The sequence below is a fragment of the Lepisma saccharinum genome, chromosome 8 (genome assembly GCF_977018435.1).
Source record: "Lepisma saccharinum chromosome 8, izLepSacc3.1, whole genome shotgun sequence".
Classification (NCBI taxonomy): Eukaryota; Metazoa; Arthropoda; class Insecta; order Zygentoma; family Lepismatidae; genus Lepisma; species Lepisma saccharinum.
The window spans coordinates 90,428,658-90,444,087 of record NC_139236.1 but is presented as its reverse complement, the minus strand read 5'-3'; the positions used below and the strand labels follow the sequence as shown (position 1 = coordinate 90,444,087).

General features: G+C 39.3%; 1 protein-coding gene across 1 annotated transcript in view; it reads left to right on the top strand.

Annotated features, from left to right (window-relative positions):
- LOC145991894 (uncharacterized) overlaps positions 1–15,430 on the top strand; it is a 499,455-nt gene that overhangs the window by 434,602 nt on the left and 49,423 nt on the right. The window contains exon 6 of the mRNA XM_083127928.1: positions 4,614–4,684. Within this exon, the coding sequence (XP_082984054.1) occupies positions 4,614–4,684 (71 nt within the window). The remainder of the gene's footprint in view (positions 1–4,613; positions 4,685–15,430) is intronic.

The window sequence follows — 15,430 nt, the reverse complement described above, 5'->3', positions numbered from 1 at the left end:
TGTATGTTAATTGAACATTCCCTTTGTATTATTTACTTTTAGCCCCGGGAAATGGAAATAAACAAACTGCACGTACGTTTGAGGCAATGGCGTCTCCCCTTCTTGAAAATTGCTGTCTACGTCCTTGGCCTTCGTAACATTACATAAGTAAAATATCTCAAAATGTGAAAATAGGAAGCTCTGAAATATCGTACGACCTACTATATTTTCTTCAATTGGAATACTGCTGACAACGAATATCTTGATGGATTGAAGAGTTTATTTGTTATTTGCGTAAATAATGTTAACGAAAGAATCAAATGCAGCCTTGTACGTATATTCTTTTGCTGTGTTGTCGAATATTATGTTGTCTTTCGTGAACCTTCCGTTTGAAGATTCTAATTCTAATTGTACAACACTCAAGCAACTGAAAGTTATAATGCACTCGCACTTATCTCTACATAACGAGTAATATTATTCCCGTTCCTTCTTGTTAGTGAGTTATCGAAGCTACTGTACATCTGTCTTACATTTCACCCTCGTTCTTATATCCTGCTGCTCCGTCAATTTTTTGGGGGCTGGTTCGTGTAGCTTTTTTTCTTCCGAAAAGAGATGTGACGGTGCGAATAGTCACGTGATGGATGTCTGCCTCGGTTCCGATTTCCGGAACCTTCCATCAGCGAGATGAAAAGCTGTCTTGGGCTATTACGGCAACGTCACAACCCTACTTCCGGAAACCGAGGCGGGTGGCAGAAGACGACACCCAACTCTCGCGGGAAAATATGCGCAAAAAAAGTTGGCGGGTCACACAGGGAGGAATCAGTACTTGAAAAAAGCCACCTAGGTGACCGAGCACGTTGAGCGCTGACTCTCATTTTCGCCACAGAATACTCCGGGTTCGAATCCTAGCCATCGCATCATTATGATTTTGTACATACCGTGTATCGATATCGGAAAGTATCGATTGGAATTTATTTACCGATACCAGTCGATACTTTTCCGGCATATTGGTCTTTCACAGACTCCACAAAAATGCCGCGCGACACTTTAGCGGAGTCGACTTATCTTGAAGCAAAATTCGAAGTTTCTTTCTATTTTGCACAGGTTTTGTGTGGAAAAACTGAACTTTGTGATAACATAACATGTAATTAATTTAATATTCTGATGAAATTCCTGAATATTTTAGTTGATTGATTGAGTTGGTGTTTTAAGTTCACTTTGTACACAGTGAGGCTAATCGGGACTGGACCTACAGTTGAAAGTGGGATCCGAACCACCTACACCGGGTATCGAACCCGGGACCCCTTGATTACAAGGCGCCATCGGGGAGGCCTGAATATTTTAAGATCTTGGTAAATTGATGCAAACAAATAGAGTAGAATATCTCCACACTAACATTAATCAGTATTTTGAACAACTTTTAATTATTACAATATTCAAGCATCGGTATCTGCTCAGCCCTAGTACATACGCATGTGTGTGTAAATTTTAAAATGATCCAATTATTTATTGAAGAAAGTTCCAATCAGAAATTTTGACTTTATAAAAAGAACAAAGGTATGGTAATTTTTTTTTGTGACATCATAGACGCAGAACTCGAGGTGGAGTCCCCAGTTTCTCTTGGGTTTACTGTTATAGAATCCTTGACAAAATGGCGATATCTGAGGTTGCACCATGTTTGCTTCAGTCAGCAAAAAAAGAGCAGCCTTTATAGCTTGTTTACATCAGCTTCAGAAAGTGTGTCCACAGTTCACAAGCAAAGAAAGGAGACAGAAAAGCTATAGCCATATTGCGTTTCCTTCATTTACCTTCCCCTCCTGCTTACGAATGAGATTCTCCAGAAGGGGAAGAAAGGGAAGGGAAAAATTCCCTCTTAGCTTCGCAACGTTTGGACTCGAACCGGAAACTCCCGGAACGGAAGTCGTTGCTTCTGCCAGCGATTCTTCTTTTTCCCTCTTCGTGCTCGGAATCCGAACGTAAATCCCTCTCCTTCCCCCCCCCCCGCCCCCCACCTCGTCATTCCGGAAGGATGCGAGAGCAGTCTGGAGATCGTTACAAGGATGCTGGAAGGAGAAGAGATAGATCTGGGAGCAGTTGAGGGAATTTCCCTCTCTGGGAAATATTTGAAGGGAATTGTCAGTCTGAGAGGGACAAAATGGGAAACCCTTTAAAAATTGTTTAAAATATGGGTAAAAAAATTGGGAGTGGAAAATTTCTTACAAACATTGAGCAAAATTAAGTAGCAGGAAAGCTGCGCCAAAAAGTTCTTCAGAAATTATGTAAACTGTCGAAAGGAGCATTCATTGTAGTGATTCAGAAACTTTTGATTGGGCTAAGTACTGGTTAACACTCTGAATTGTTAAAAAATTCAATGAGCTTCTATCCGTACGTGTTTGTGTACATCATATCTCTAAATCTTGACAGAAACTTGTTTATTATGCTTGTTTTTAGTTCGTTTAGTTAAATTCAGTATTTTTAATAAGAAAGGGTTATTTTGATGTTGAGGGAATTTCTGAGTGGCAAGTCGAGTGATTTTTTAAGATGAGATAAAATTTTGATGTTTGAGGGAATTTTTACAAGGTAAACTTAGTGACAAGTACAGTGGGATCCATGAGTATTACCGTGCAAATTGTCCATGACAATTTTCATTATTTTTTCCTCTTATATCCTATGTGCTTTTAAGCGATGGATTTTTATGTATGCTGGTGCAGAAGTTGTCAACAGCTTGTATTGAGTTTTCTTTTAATTCTTGAAGCTCTTATTGGGCCAAATAAAGTGCACGAACATTGTGATGGACAATTTGCACGGTAATACTCATGGATCCCACTGTACCGTAAAGGCAGGGATTTTGAAGGGAAATTTTCTGTATTTGTGGGAATTATCTACGAGACCGTCATGGGTTCTAGACTCTTCCAGAGGCTGTAAGATGCGTATCTGTTTTTCTCAAGCCATTGAGTCTTCTCGGAAGAACGGCTTAATTCCTTGTTCTCGTTTACGAGGGTGGAGAAGGGGGTAATGAGGCGTGCCATCCCTTTGGCGTCTCCAGGAAACTCTTCCCTATTTCTTGCAGCGTCCCGAAGGATAGAACCCAGACTACGCCAAGTTTCTGGGACATTTATGATATGGCGGGTTTATCATCTTCTGCACGTAAAAAAGACAACTTATGTTATCATCATTATCAATAACTTTATTGGACATGGAGCCTTACAACTATCTGTTTATTCCCAGCATACCTAAACGCACAGAATGTGTCGCGTGTGAGATCAAGGGGGTTACATACAGGAGTGTCGATAACGGAGAGTGAATGATAGTTGGTTGACGGGAAATAACGTCACGTAAAATTCTAACCGTTATTATACAGTAAAATCCACAACCACACAATAATATGCAGAACTAGAAATTTTACAGCAAAAAACAGCAATATATTAATGATGATAAGTAATAACATTCCTTAAGGATTATATCTGGTTATCTGCAAGATAATATTTCAATAGTTCAAAAAACAAAAGCGAAAAATTGAAATTAGACGTTTCTTATTCATACGCTAATGTGAATGCATGCAATAATGTATATATTTAAAGTAATTTACACAGTACCACAATTTAGTTATTAGGTAAATAATTCTTTATTGATGCTATTACTTCTATCACTCATTTTTTAACTGTTTATGCAAGAAACTACCCACATTCCAATGTATTATTAAAGTTGCACGACTTCACTGTTCACTCCAGCACTGTTCACTCCACCCGCTTGGCGGCGTTAGTGGTTTTCACATAATTTTCTTGACGTATCAGTAAAGATAATTGTTACTGTGATTTGCATCAGTACATTTGGAACTGTGTTGAACCATTTTCACATTTGCAGGGATGATTGAGTTAAAATAATTCTGTGAAATTAACGGTTAGTATGGAATGGAATATTAATTGAACATCATCCATTGTGTACTGCTTTTAACTATGCTTAATCTAACACTTTTAATACTTATTCTAGCACTAGAGAATGGATAATGAACAATAGGATGTACAAGTATTGCCCGCCAAATTGTCCATGACTACCTTAAATAATTTCTGTCTTGTATCATAAACATATATGTTTTTACGTGTGTGCTGATGCAGAGGTTGCCAGAAGCTTATTCGACGTTTTGTTTCAATTATTGAGACTCATTGCGTAAAACAAGGAGAGTAAACATGGTGATGGACAATTTGCGTGGTAATATTTATGCATCGTACTGTACAGTTGACATGCTAATGTAGAACCATTGTCACTAACATTCAAAGGAAAAAAAGATGGTGATAATTGTGCACAAGAGCTGTTCACGGTATTTTGACAAAAAAGGCAAAAACTATACTAACATATCAAGTTAAATAATTAATATCAATATTAATATAGTTTTATATATATATATATATATATATATATATATATATGTATTATTTATTATTATTTAATATAAAAATACCAACTAAAAGTGGTAAAGAATGTTCAGCACTAAGATATCTTTAGTATTAATTTTATGCAATATATTAAGCTATTTTTTATTTCCTGTTTATACGTATTCAAGTACATAACACTGTGAATTGCGTATGTGGCTCTGTATGCAACCTAAGTCCTAACGGTTCTCTTAAATTTTTCAGCCATGGATGCAGAAATGCAAGATTCCCAAGATGGCGGCAGTCACATGCAGCTGGCTTTACTCGTGCCAGTGGTAAGTCTACGAACTATTATTCTTTGCCAGCCGCAAAAGTAATATTACGCAAATTGTCCATCACCATTTTTATTCAGTCTGCTTTCCACAATGTGATGATCATGAAGATAAATAAAAACGTCAATGAGGAGAGGATATCTGCTTGGCAACAACTTAATTCCATTGCTTAGAGCATTACAGGATGTAGTAGAATAAAAAGATTGAAAATAACGGTGGCCACTTTGCCTGTTAATATTATCTTTACCATTGGTTGAACATCTTTCTAAGGTCATATCAAATGTAATTGATTTCTTGTTTCTAACGATTTTTTTCTGGAAATGGTTTGAATATCATTGATGTTACGATACTTTCGTAATAACTTAATAATGGCTTTTATGTACACTCAACGGCGAAATAAATTGTAGGCGAATTGTCCACCACCATTTTCATTCGGTCTGTATTACACAATGTGAAGACAATGAATTGAAATAAAAACGTCAATAAGCAGAGAACAATTGCCTACTTCGAACCAACATAGTTTCATTCCTTAAAACAATACAGGATGTAGAATAAAAAAGTAATGAAAATAGCGGTGGACAATTTGCTTACCATTATCTTTGCCGTTGACTGAACAATAGAGTCCAATAATTCGAGGTGGACAGGACAGAGAGTAGCTAAAAAAAATAATCGGAAGAGGCGAAATATTTTTAAAAAAATCCAGTATATGAAACATGGAAAAAAAGGAAAAAGATTACAGGATTCAGTACAGTAGTAACAATAATGATAAGAGATAATAGTTAAACAAAATTGAACTTACACTTTAAAGATATGGTCAAGTGTATTTCGCTTCAGGGTGTTGCATCGTTTCCACTTATGTCAGCACTGATCAGAAGAAAACTCAGATTTTTCTCGCCTCAAATTACATAGACCATCAGATTATCGAGACACTACTGCAGTATCCTATATATTCATATTCATTTCTAAGTATATGAATCAATTACGGATTTTACGCTTCTCAGACTGTATAAAACATTGCACTTACTAGTAGTTATTCTTTGAAAAGTCGTTTCAGTAATTCAGAATCTTTTGAGAACTTGCCTTCCTAGCTGAAAAGGAATTTAGCCCAGCCTCTGTCGTTAATTAAAGGCTTTCACTAGCGCCATGAAGCTCGCAGCGGATAACATCGGAAGCTCATAAGGCAGAGAATTGATATCGCTTCCCCGAATTAGATGGGGAATGAGATCCGGCACTCAGGCCGGTAGGTCGTAATCTCGACACCACCCACCGAAGGCGCGACTAATCACTCTATTGGACGGCGAGACAAGGGGCCATTGCCAGAAATTTACGAGGAATCGTTTCGTTCTTTAATCCCGTCGCCTTCTCTTCATTAAACGCTTTAGTTTCGTCTGGACCCATTGTTTCCCAGACGCTCCACTTTCTCCATTGATTCGCAGTTGTTGGTCGCTGATGAGTCGCAGGCGACTATTGGACAGAATAGAACGACGTCTACGAACCAGTGGTATCGGTATGGTATCATGAACTCACAACCGCCCCCCCCCATGGAAACTTCAAATGAAGAGATCGTTAGCCCCCCCCCCCCACTTCTACTCTTTAGTTTATTATTATTATTATTATTATAGGGATAGGATTTTTGACCTAAAAATGACCAAAATATGCAAAAGAATGACCTAAAAATTTTACAAAATTTGCCCTTATAACGGGACCGTTTCAAACATCAATATCTAAATGCCGTGATATTTTCACTAGTTCACTTTAGGGCCCTGAGTTGAAATGCACAATGAATACTTTCTTTAAATTTTCAAATAAAAATGAAAAAGATTTTGGTACAGTCCAAAGGAAAGAAACTCTCGAGTGAACATGGGAGTAATAACGAATCCACTTCGAAAATGACTGTATATTTCTTGAAAATGCAAAAATATGCTGAATATGACAGAAAATCCATCAAAATATGCTCTATCACGCAGAAATGGCCAAATATGCCAAAATATGCCCTTAAAAAGCACCTTAATTTTATTCATAATATGAATTTCTATATGTTTAGGGAACACATCGCCCTTACCGAAAGAAATATGCTAAGTCATAAAAATTCTAGACCTAATTATTATTATTATTATTTGCATTTCACTTCCCTTCAAGAAGCGCCAAGATCAGAACGACAAGTAGATATGCGTGACCTGCTGGCCAGGGATATAGTCAGAATTTTCCATCGGGATAGTGGGGGCAAGGGTATATTTAGAGCGAAAATGATCATAAAATTGGCGTGTGTGAATATAGTGGCTCCCAGAGTGTATGCCGCGGCGGCCTGGGCAGAGTGGCTGGCTTACAGGGGCGCCGTGAAATGTTCCAATATTTTCACTAAAATTACACTTGCTTCCAAATATGTGCTTATTTAGTACTTTCTACACATAAAATGTTTCTGAATTTGATATACGTGCAAGTTTTAGATAGTTCTGACTTGGGGGCCGCGGAAAAATCTTAAAATACTAAGGGCGCCGTGAAACGAAAAACATTGGGAACCCCTGAGGTAGGATATATTGGACGACGCAATTTTATTTAAGAAGCTACAAATAGCTCTGGAATCCATCAATATCGTGCTAACATATATAGTTTCAGAATTATAGGATGATCCCCCTGGCCCCCCATGTGTTACGCCACTTTCGAGTACTTACAAGCCTAATTTTCACGTTATTCGACACGTGCCACCTTTTTATAACAATGTTATGTGTCCTACATAATTAGTACAAAGTAACGCTTGTGAAAGAGCGACATATTGCTTCAGAAACTGACCTACCTCCCAGATCACAGATTACCAACCAAAGGCAAATTCTGGCTAAAGTCCCTTCTGCGTAAGAACCGTTCATTAAGAAAGAGCACTTTGTATTCTGTGAACAACTGGCCGATCCAAACGCTGAGGACACAATTGATAATTTAATTTATTGAGGAGCAAATCTGTAATGGCGCTGCAGCACTCAGTCTGGAATTAGCTTAGAAATGTCCTCCTTTGTTACTATAGAAACACCCTTCACGCTTTTCTTTTGTTCACGCCCATTGAATCCGAAAAGAGAAGGGCGTTAAGTTGATGAGCTTCGTTCTTTTTTTCGAACGCAACCCTGCTCGAAGGAGAGACTTGATAATAGAGATATAAAGGCTGGTGGCTACCAGCGCGACATCTGTTGCCTGGCGCTATCCGGAGTACTTCCACTGCAGTGTTTTGTTTCACTTCACAATCGTTACAAAACATCCCCCCTTGCGCATAACTTTCTTGTTTCGCTCTGCGTCAACACAGACAGTGAAGGGAACTTTGTTAAAGAACAAGTAAGGGACTGACAGCCTCCATAAAAAAACAGCTTCTGCTAATCGGGAAAGAAAAGATAAAAAGGGAGAAGGTCAGAGTAACGTTCTTGTTATTGATTTATTGGGAGTGCCACCAGGGGTCTCTGAAAGTCATGAAAAAAAAAAAAAAAACAGCCTTTGGGGATGAACGAAAAACCTGCTATAATAGGGATAGATCTGTCTTAATTGCCCTGTAACTGATGACTTATGTTTGACAGGAATGCTCTGTCATGTAGAACCCATGCTGGTTCTATAGCCACTTCCTGTGCGACTACGGATATTAATAAGATGATACAATGCTATTGCTCGGTAAGACTCTCCTATTAGTAGAGGCACGAATATTTAGTTTTTTGACGAAAACACGAAATGTGAAATAACATGCTGTAATGTTCATTTTTCATGTTTCTGAAAGATGTGAGGTGCGTTTTCCTACCCTGTTTTGTTACGAAATGAAGTGCAAAATACGAAATAGACTCGAAAACACGAAACTTAGTTTATTTGTCGACGTGACACTTTCTGAAGTCTGAATTATCCTGCGAGTTATGCAATTCACGGAGAATTGATTAATTTTGCTATAAATATTTGAGAAGCAAAAAACGGACCCCTTCATACCACAGGAATAAACTTAATATTACCATGGTAACTACATAAATGTTCTGTTAGAAGGGGTACGTTTATTTTGTGTAGTAAGTGCAGCTTTTAAATCAAATTTGGAATTATACGTATTCACATTTTTTAAAACCAGAATATCATTTGATATATCGCTTTTTATTCCATTCCTCACCGCTATAACACCGAAATTTTATTTTATGTACAACTATTAAAGCCGAAATTGACTTTTTTTGTAGCGCAATTTTGCTTTTTTATTTACCAAAAGTATGTCTCCCTACCTAGTAGGTATATTCTAGCCACGATATCGGGAACGAGAAGCCGCCTGGGAAACTCAGACGAGATTGATTGATTGATTTGTTGTTCTAAGTCCACTTTATGCACAGTAAGGCTAATCGGGACTGGACCTACAGTTTAAAGTGGGAACCGAACCACTATGTGCCTCCACCGGGAACCGAACCCGGGACCCCTTGATTACAAGGCGACAACGCTACCACTTCACCATCGGGGAGGCCATCTCAGACGAGACAAAGACAATCCGAAAATCTCGTCTCCTTCTAGAAATTAACCCAGGAGTAAGGTTTACAAAAATATAAATTGTTTACAAAATCATGTTTTTTTCCCATGAATACTATAAGTAATGTTAGGGTTATGTTGGCCAACATTCTTATAAAATTTGAGAGGCCTTCTTAGTTCCTTGTGGAACAGGAAAGGGTACAGGATTACAATATTTTACACATTTTCGGTCCTTGTCCCCCCCTTGCCCCTGCGACGTCATTTTCTTCCCAAACTTCTGAGTGAGTAGTTTTAAAGCTTATGATCTTTAGATATTCGGAAAAAAAAATTGAAGTTCACAAATGTTCAAAAGTTATCAATTTGTCTCTCCTCACGATTTGCAAGATGTGTACTTGAAGCACTTACCATAAAGTTACTCCAAAATGTGGTGGGAGAAACATTTTAAATACAATTTCAATCGCCCAATTATGATGATGTGAGGGACACCTGCCTCACCTGTTACTCCTTACGTAACTGTTTTGAAACATATCTTTGTGTATTCAAATTATACTTTATGTAAACTTTTGTATTGCAAAAACGAATATTAATGCTGATAGAATTGCAAACGAAGTAAATATTAATTTGGACACTTGTCACATTTGATCATGCTGTGCTGACATGTCATTAGGAAAAACTTGACGTGATACGCGATGGTTTATTACAGAAAAGCATGGAACGGGAAGGTAAAGTATTTGTGCAAAGGGAATGTCAAGGAAGGATATGAGTAAAAGTTGTAGTTTAGGATAGGTGTAGGTGGCTAACTGCATGAAAACCCAATCACACGATCGATGATCTGGCAGATAGATACTAGAAGAAAAAAAGGTTTAAAAAAGCAAAATATTTCGCTTGTACGTTTATACCCACACCACCCTAAGCGGAAAATAAGATCCTGTTTACAATACACCTGGTTGCGAGATATTGGAAGTTAAATGCACCCTATCCCCCGATCACAGCGCCACGCTCTTTGCAGCGGATGGTTCGAAATCCGAACCCATAATCTTCTGATACTACGACGTATAAAAAAGGATTATTCCGCCTTGGGCCGACGTCTGGCGATCACGTTCGGACAAAAGCCAACGACCAGCATGCGTAACTATCGCTGTCATCGGCTAATTTGACTCCCAAGGACGAAACAATTGACTGGCGATCGAATACCACAGATCAAACAACCAGTGCAGATCCGCAGTGCCTTGTGGGAAGCTTAGGGGGGGCAATTACAACCACGCTCAAGGGCATCGCTGTTGAAACTTATTGGCTCTTTGTTCCCAACATTTGTCTTGTGTTCCTGAATTCTTCTCCATGGATCCCAGACGTTTCCAAATTGGTTGAACCTAGAAAATTATATTGGGGAATAATTTCAAATTTGCCAAAATACGTTTGTTCCTTACATTCAGCCACTTTATCCAACATGAGAACCTATTACAATATTTTGCTTCCTAGGTGGAATGTAGAATTCAATCAGGACCTCCTTCGTCACACCCTTGGATTGAGACTTAAAGAATGATATAATATCGCAGGAAATGCCCACGTGCAGTACCCATCGCTTGGTGTGTCCTATCCGAAACCTTTGTCACTGTTGCAGTCTAATGCCCCGTTTTAGACGGAAGCATTTCATGTAATATTTCTGTTAGCTGTTGCGATTACAATGTATAATATATACAGCACGGTAGGCACGTCTAGTAACACCATCTATAGCGAGTGCATGGTGTTTACAATTGAAACAATTTAAATATTCTCCCACACATGTACTGTATACGTTATAAAGTATATATTTAAACAGCGCCATTGCTTTGTACCTAAAACACTTTATAGGAAACATTATTCCTCGATTTATAGTTATTGACTTTCAAAAATGTGAAGGGATAGGATTATTTACATCTCAATCAATCACCATTATATCTGCACCCGTGACCTAGAGCTCGCTTCTGATTGGTTATGCTACGAAAAATGCTACGGAAATAGGACGGATTATATCATTCACAAATGCCATGGCATCTAAAATAGCATAAGATTTTTCATTTTACACGATAACATAAACGTTATGAAAAATGTTAAGGAAAATACTTTCGTCTAAAGCAGGCTTAAGATTTTTTAAAAAAAAGAGGAGCCAATGTCCACTCTGACAATTGGCCACAGCGGGACCCCTTGATTAAAGAAAATGTCACCAGGCTGTTGGCGATACTCCAAATGCATGATCATAATTTCTTACATTAATGCACATATTTCGTAATGCTTTCCATTACCTATTAAAATCTTCTGTGCCCGATTTCAAATTTAAGCACATGAGTAGCTTCTTATGTTTCTCATAAGCCAACAAGTTCAACTTCACGCAATTTACCCTAAACCAATTCCCGTTGAACATTTATTATTGACTCACCTGCGTGCATGCATCTTGGTCCTTGCCAAGCCAAGCTGGCACCATATTGTTTACCTAGATTATGTTGTTCAAGCATAAATTACATTGATCAGGAATAAACGCACATCATTGTGCAGCCTTTGTGAAATCAAGAGAATCGTGCACTTTGGACGTACGCACGTAGCTGTCTCGTTCGTCCATCTTGGCGATCTCCCCGCCCTCTCTCGGTGCGGCGGAGTAACAGGCCCTTGCACGTCACGATCTTGTTTAGAATGTAATTGGAGCGATTCTACAAAGTGAAGAAGAAGAGAAGAACCAAGGGGGAAAAAAAGAGGAAGAAACTTCTCATGCAAACAACGCGTAGCCGCTCCCCTGTAATTAACTGACCGCATAATTATTGGCTCGCTGACTTCCATGGCTATCGCTTTCTGTTGCATCGCATCGCATCGCTAGCCAGCCCGTCAACGAAACCACCGACTTGAAACGACTGTAACTCATCCGGGTAAATGAATTGGGATGCAATAGCTCAAGGCAGTTGCTAAAGCCTGCTCGTAAATTGCAAAGCACTTAACAAGCGAGGGTTGTTCGGTAAGTAATGTACAACAAACTTATACGTACACAAAACGTAAGAAGTCTAGGTGATTTAAATTACAGATATTTTACCAACGATCAAGATACAAATTTTGCTAATTTAAAGCTTTCGTTCTCGGCATTAAAGTTTAAAATATCACCACTTATTGGATGTAGGCATAAGACATAAGCAATCATAGATGTTGTAGATTGATTCAGACTTTATCAGTTGTTAGACAGTGTCGTATATTTGAACACTTTCATTTTTCTTTCGTTCTTGCCTGAAGCCTTTGAGGTTTATTTTTAGAATATTAATGCTTTCCATGGTATATACGCTGCTCCTTTAGCTGTCACGAAGCTTCAGACACAGTTTCACGAAAACCATTCTCCAAATAACACATAACGTCATTTGTTGCCAACGTATACCAGTTGATCTCACATTATTGACTCGCCTTTCACCCACTCGTCTTGGACGGTAAGAAATTCTTTGAAATTCCGATACAACTTTGTTGTTGAAATTCCGTTGAAAACTACAGGGTGTTTCACTCGGGGCGGAACCCTGTATTTCGTTCATAACTCGGACACTAATTAAGATATTGCAACGAAATTTTGGAGTGGACACCTCCGTTCATGCGAAGTCAGGTGGCATCATAAGAAGTGCTGGAAATGGCCACCATTGGCGTCCAGGCACCATTGGACGAGGCGTTCCATGTTATGGAAAGTCAGTCTCAATACATCAAGTGTCACTGCTTGGATGTCCGCACTGATGTTTGCTTTCAAGGCCTCTATGGTTCGCGGTTTCTTGGCGTAAACCTGTGACTTCAAATGTCCCCACAAAAAAAAATAATAATAAAAAAAAAAATCAGGTGGCGTGAGATCGAGCGAGCGCGGTGGCCAAAGTTCCCTGAAAATTACGCGGTCTGCGAAAAAAGACCGGATTTCGGCCATGCTTGTGCGCGAGGTGTGCGGTGTTGCTCCATCCTGCTGGAAATAACCAATGGATAATTCCTCATCGTCCAGTTGGTTCACGGGCGCGACCGATCGGCGCCATTGCTACTCCAGATCGCGCGATGTTTTGCTGCCTGGACGCCAATGGTGGCCATTTCCAGCACTTCTTATGATGTCACCTGACTTCACATGAACGGAGGTAAGTCCACTCCAAATTTCGTTGCAATATCTTTATTACTGTCCGAGTTATGAACGAAATACAGGGTTCCGTCCAGAGTGAAACACCCGTTACATTTTTTCCTTGTGTTCTGATATTCTTTTTGAAACTCAAATCTGGCTAAACGCACAATCGCTCTAGATCATCAAGGTTGTATATTAGGTGAATACAGGGTACTTCAAAAGAAACTACAAATTTGTATGCAGCCGTATGACATATTCTCATGGTTACCACTGTCAGTTATTTTTCTACCAGGTAAGATATTAGAAGATATAATATGCAACGGAGATAGCATCAAACTTGGTGAGTGAAGTCGCTGGGTTGAAACCCTCTTCTTCACCATAAATCAAGCATGGAACTTGTTTGACTATATTTTTACCCATACCCATACATTATGCTGCATCGTGGCTGTGATTTTCGAAAGGGCAGTAGTAGTCAGTCCTCATTTTGCCATAATTTCCTGCTTTTGAAGTTTTTTTAAAAGGAAAATTGGGCCAAAGGGAAAGGGTGGTAATCCCCCCCCCCCCCCATAATATCACTGGCAATCCTGAATCTGACGCAGGGCTACATAGATACAATTGACGTTTTTCGAGGATTTCTAACGTTGAAACATGGCAGTAGCCGTTAAAATTCAGGACTTTTTGAACTGTAAAAGTTGTCAGCTTTGTTAAGCAACACTCTGTAAACATTCGCTTTGAGAGCTGAAGTAAAGAACATGTTATTTGTCTAATTCTGCCAAGATTTGTAAATGTTGCTGTCGCTACAGCTCTAGCAAAATTACTTTTCAATTCATACTGCCAGAAGCCGCCCACATTCCCTGTGTAAACAGACCGAGGCGAAACTTCGCGTGGAAGCGCAGCCCGTTCCCTCTGGCGGGAGAATTAGGAATTGAACTGGCTGAGTCTAGTGATTGCGACTCCCTCCGGCATCAACCTGAAAGAGGCGTGGCGCTGCGATCGCCTCAATGGTTTACGACGCTCGAGATATTCCAAAAGGGCTCACGTTTACCTGTAAAACGCCAGATAGTTCTTTACACAATTTTGCCCCGAGAGGTCTCTGCCGTCGCATCGTGACGTCTGGCCTGCAGTCGTGCAACATCGTGTAAATCCCGTAGTCGCGCAGGAAGATTTTTTTTGTGTGTTGATAAACATGAAAATAGGATCTCGATATTTCGTATATTCTCGCTACGATTTCACCCAGTGGCGCAACTACAGGGGGAGGCGGGGGGGCATTGCCCCCAACCTTCGACGGAAGTCAATTCTAGGGGGCAAGGGTAGTAGTAGTAATAATAATAATTATAATAATAATAATTATTATGCCATTATTGTTTTTGTTATTATTATTGGTACGTTTATCCTGGTACTTGCCCCCCAGACAAAAAATTGTGGTTGCGCCTCTAATTTTACCTACGCTTATGTCAATAGCTTCAGTTTCTTACGGGTGATGACATTGTGACGCAACTTTTGTTTGTTCAGTTTTATGTGAAGTAGGGAATTACGCTCCATGTCGGGAATCTGTGGAGCAATGACGCACGTAACGGCAGAGAAGGGAAGAAAGCGAGTGGACGGAGCAAAGCAGTCCGCGCTGCTCCAAGCGGCTGGTAGCTGCAGCCAAGTTTCCCCCTCTCCCGCGTTCGTTGGTCGACCCTCTCGAGTCACTCCGTGCGCAGGGGACTTGCTTTGTGGATGTAAAAACCCTTAAAGTTATTTGAAGCCTCTGCGAGTGACATTCTGACAATTGCTCACCATTTATATTCGAAATCTCTCTTATTATGTTGGTATAACACCGATAATAAGATATTGACAACAGCAAAAACGTAAACCTCTTAAATCTAGTTTCTCTGTTGAATTTTGATGGTGAAAGACATGAATTTCTAAAAAAATAAATTTTCTGAAAAATTGAGACTATTCATTTCGAACATAATTCATGTAGTGTCGGATGCATAAGTATTACCAGGCAAATTGCCCATTATAATGTTCACTTGCTTTGTTCTTCGTAATGGGAGAATGAAGCACTGAAGAAAACGCTAAAGAACACATTTGACAACAGACCCGGAGTTTTATGGTACGAACAACATTTCGAGGCCCCCTTATTTACAGTTTGAAACGCACCCATTTATATTTTGTATAATTTCTAACTCGAGTCTTTCATTCATCCT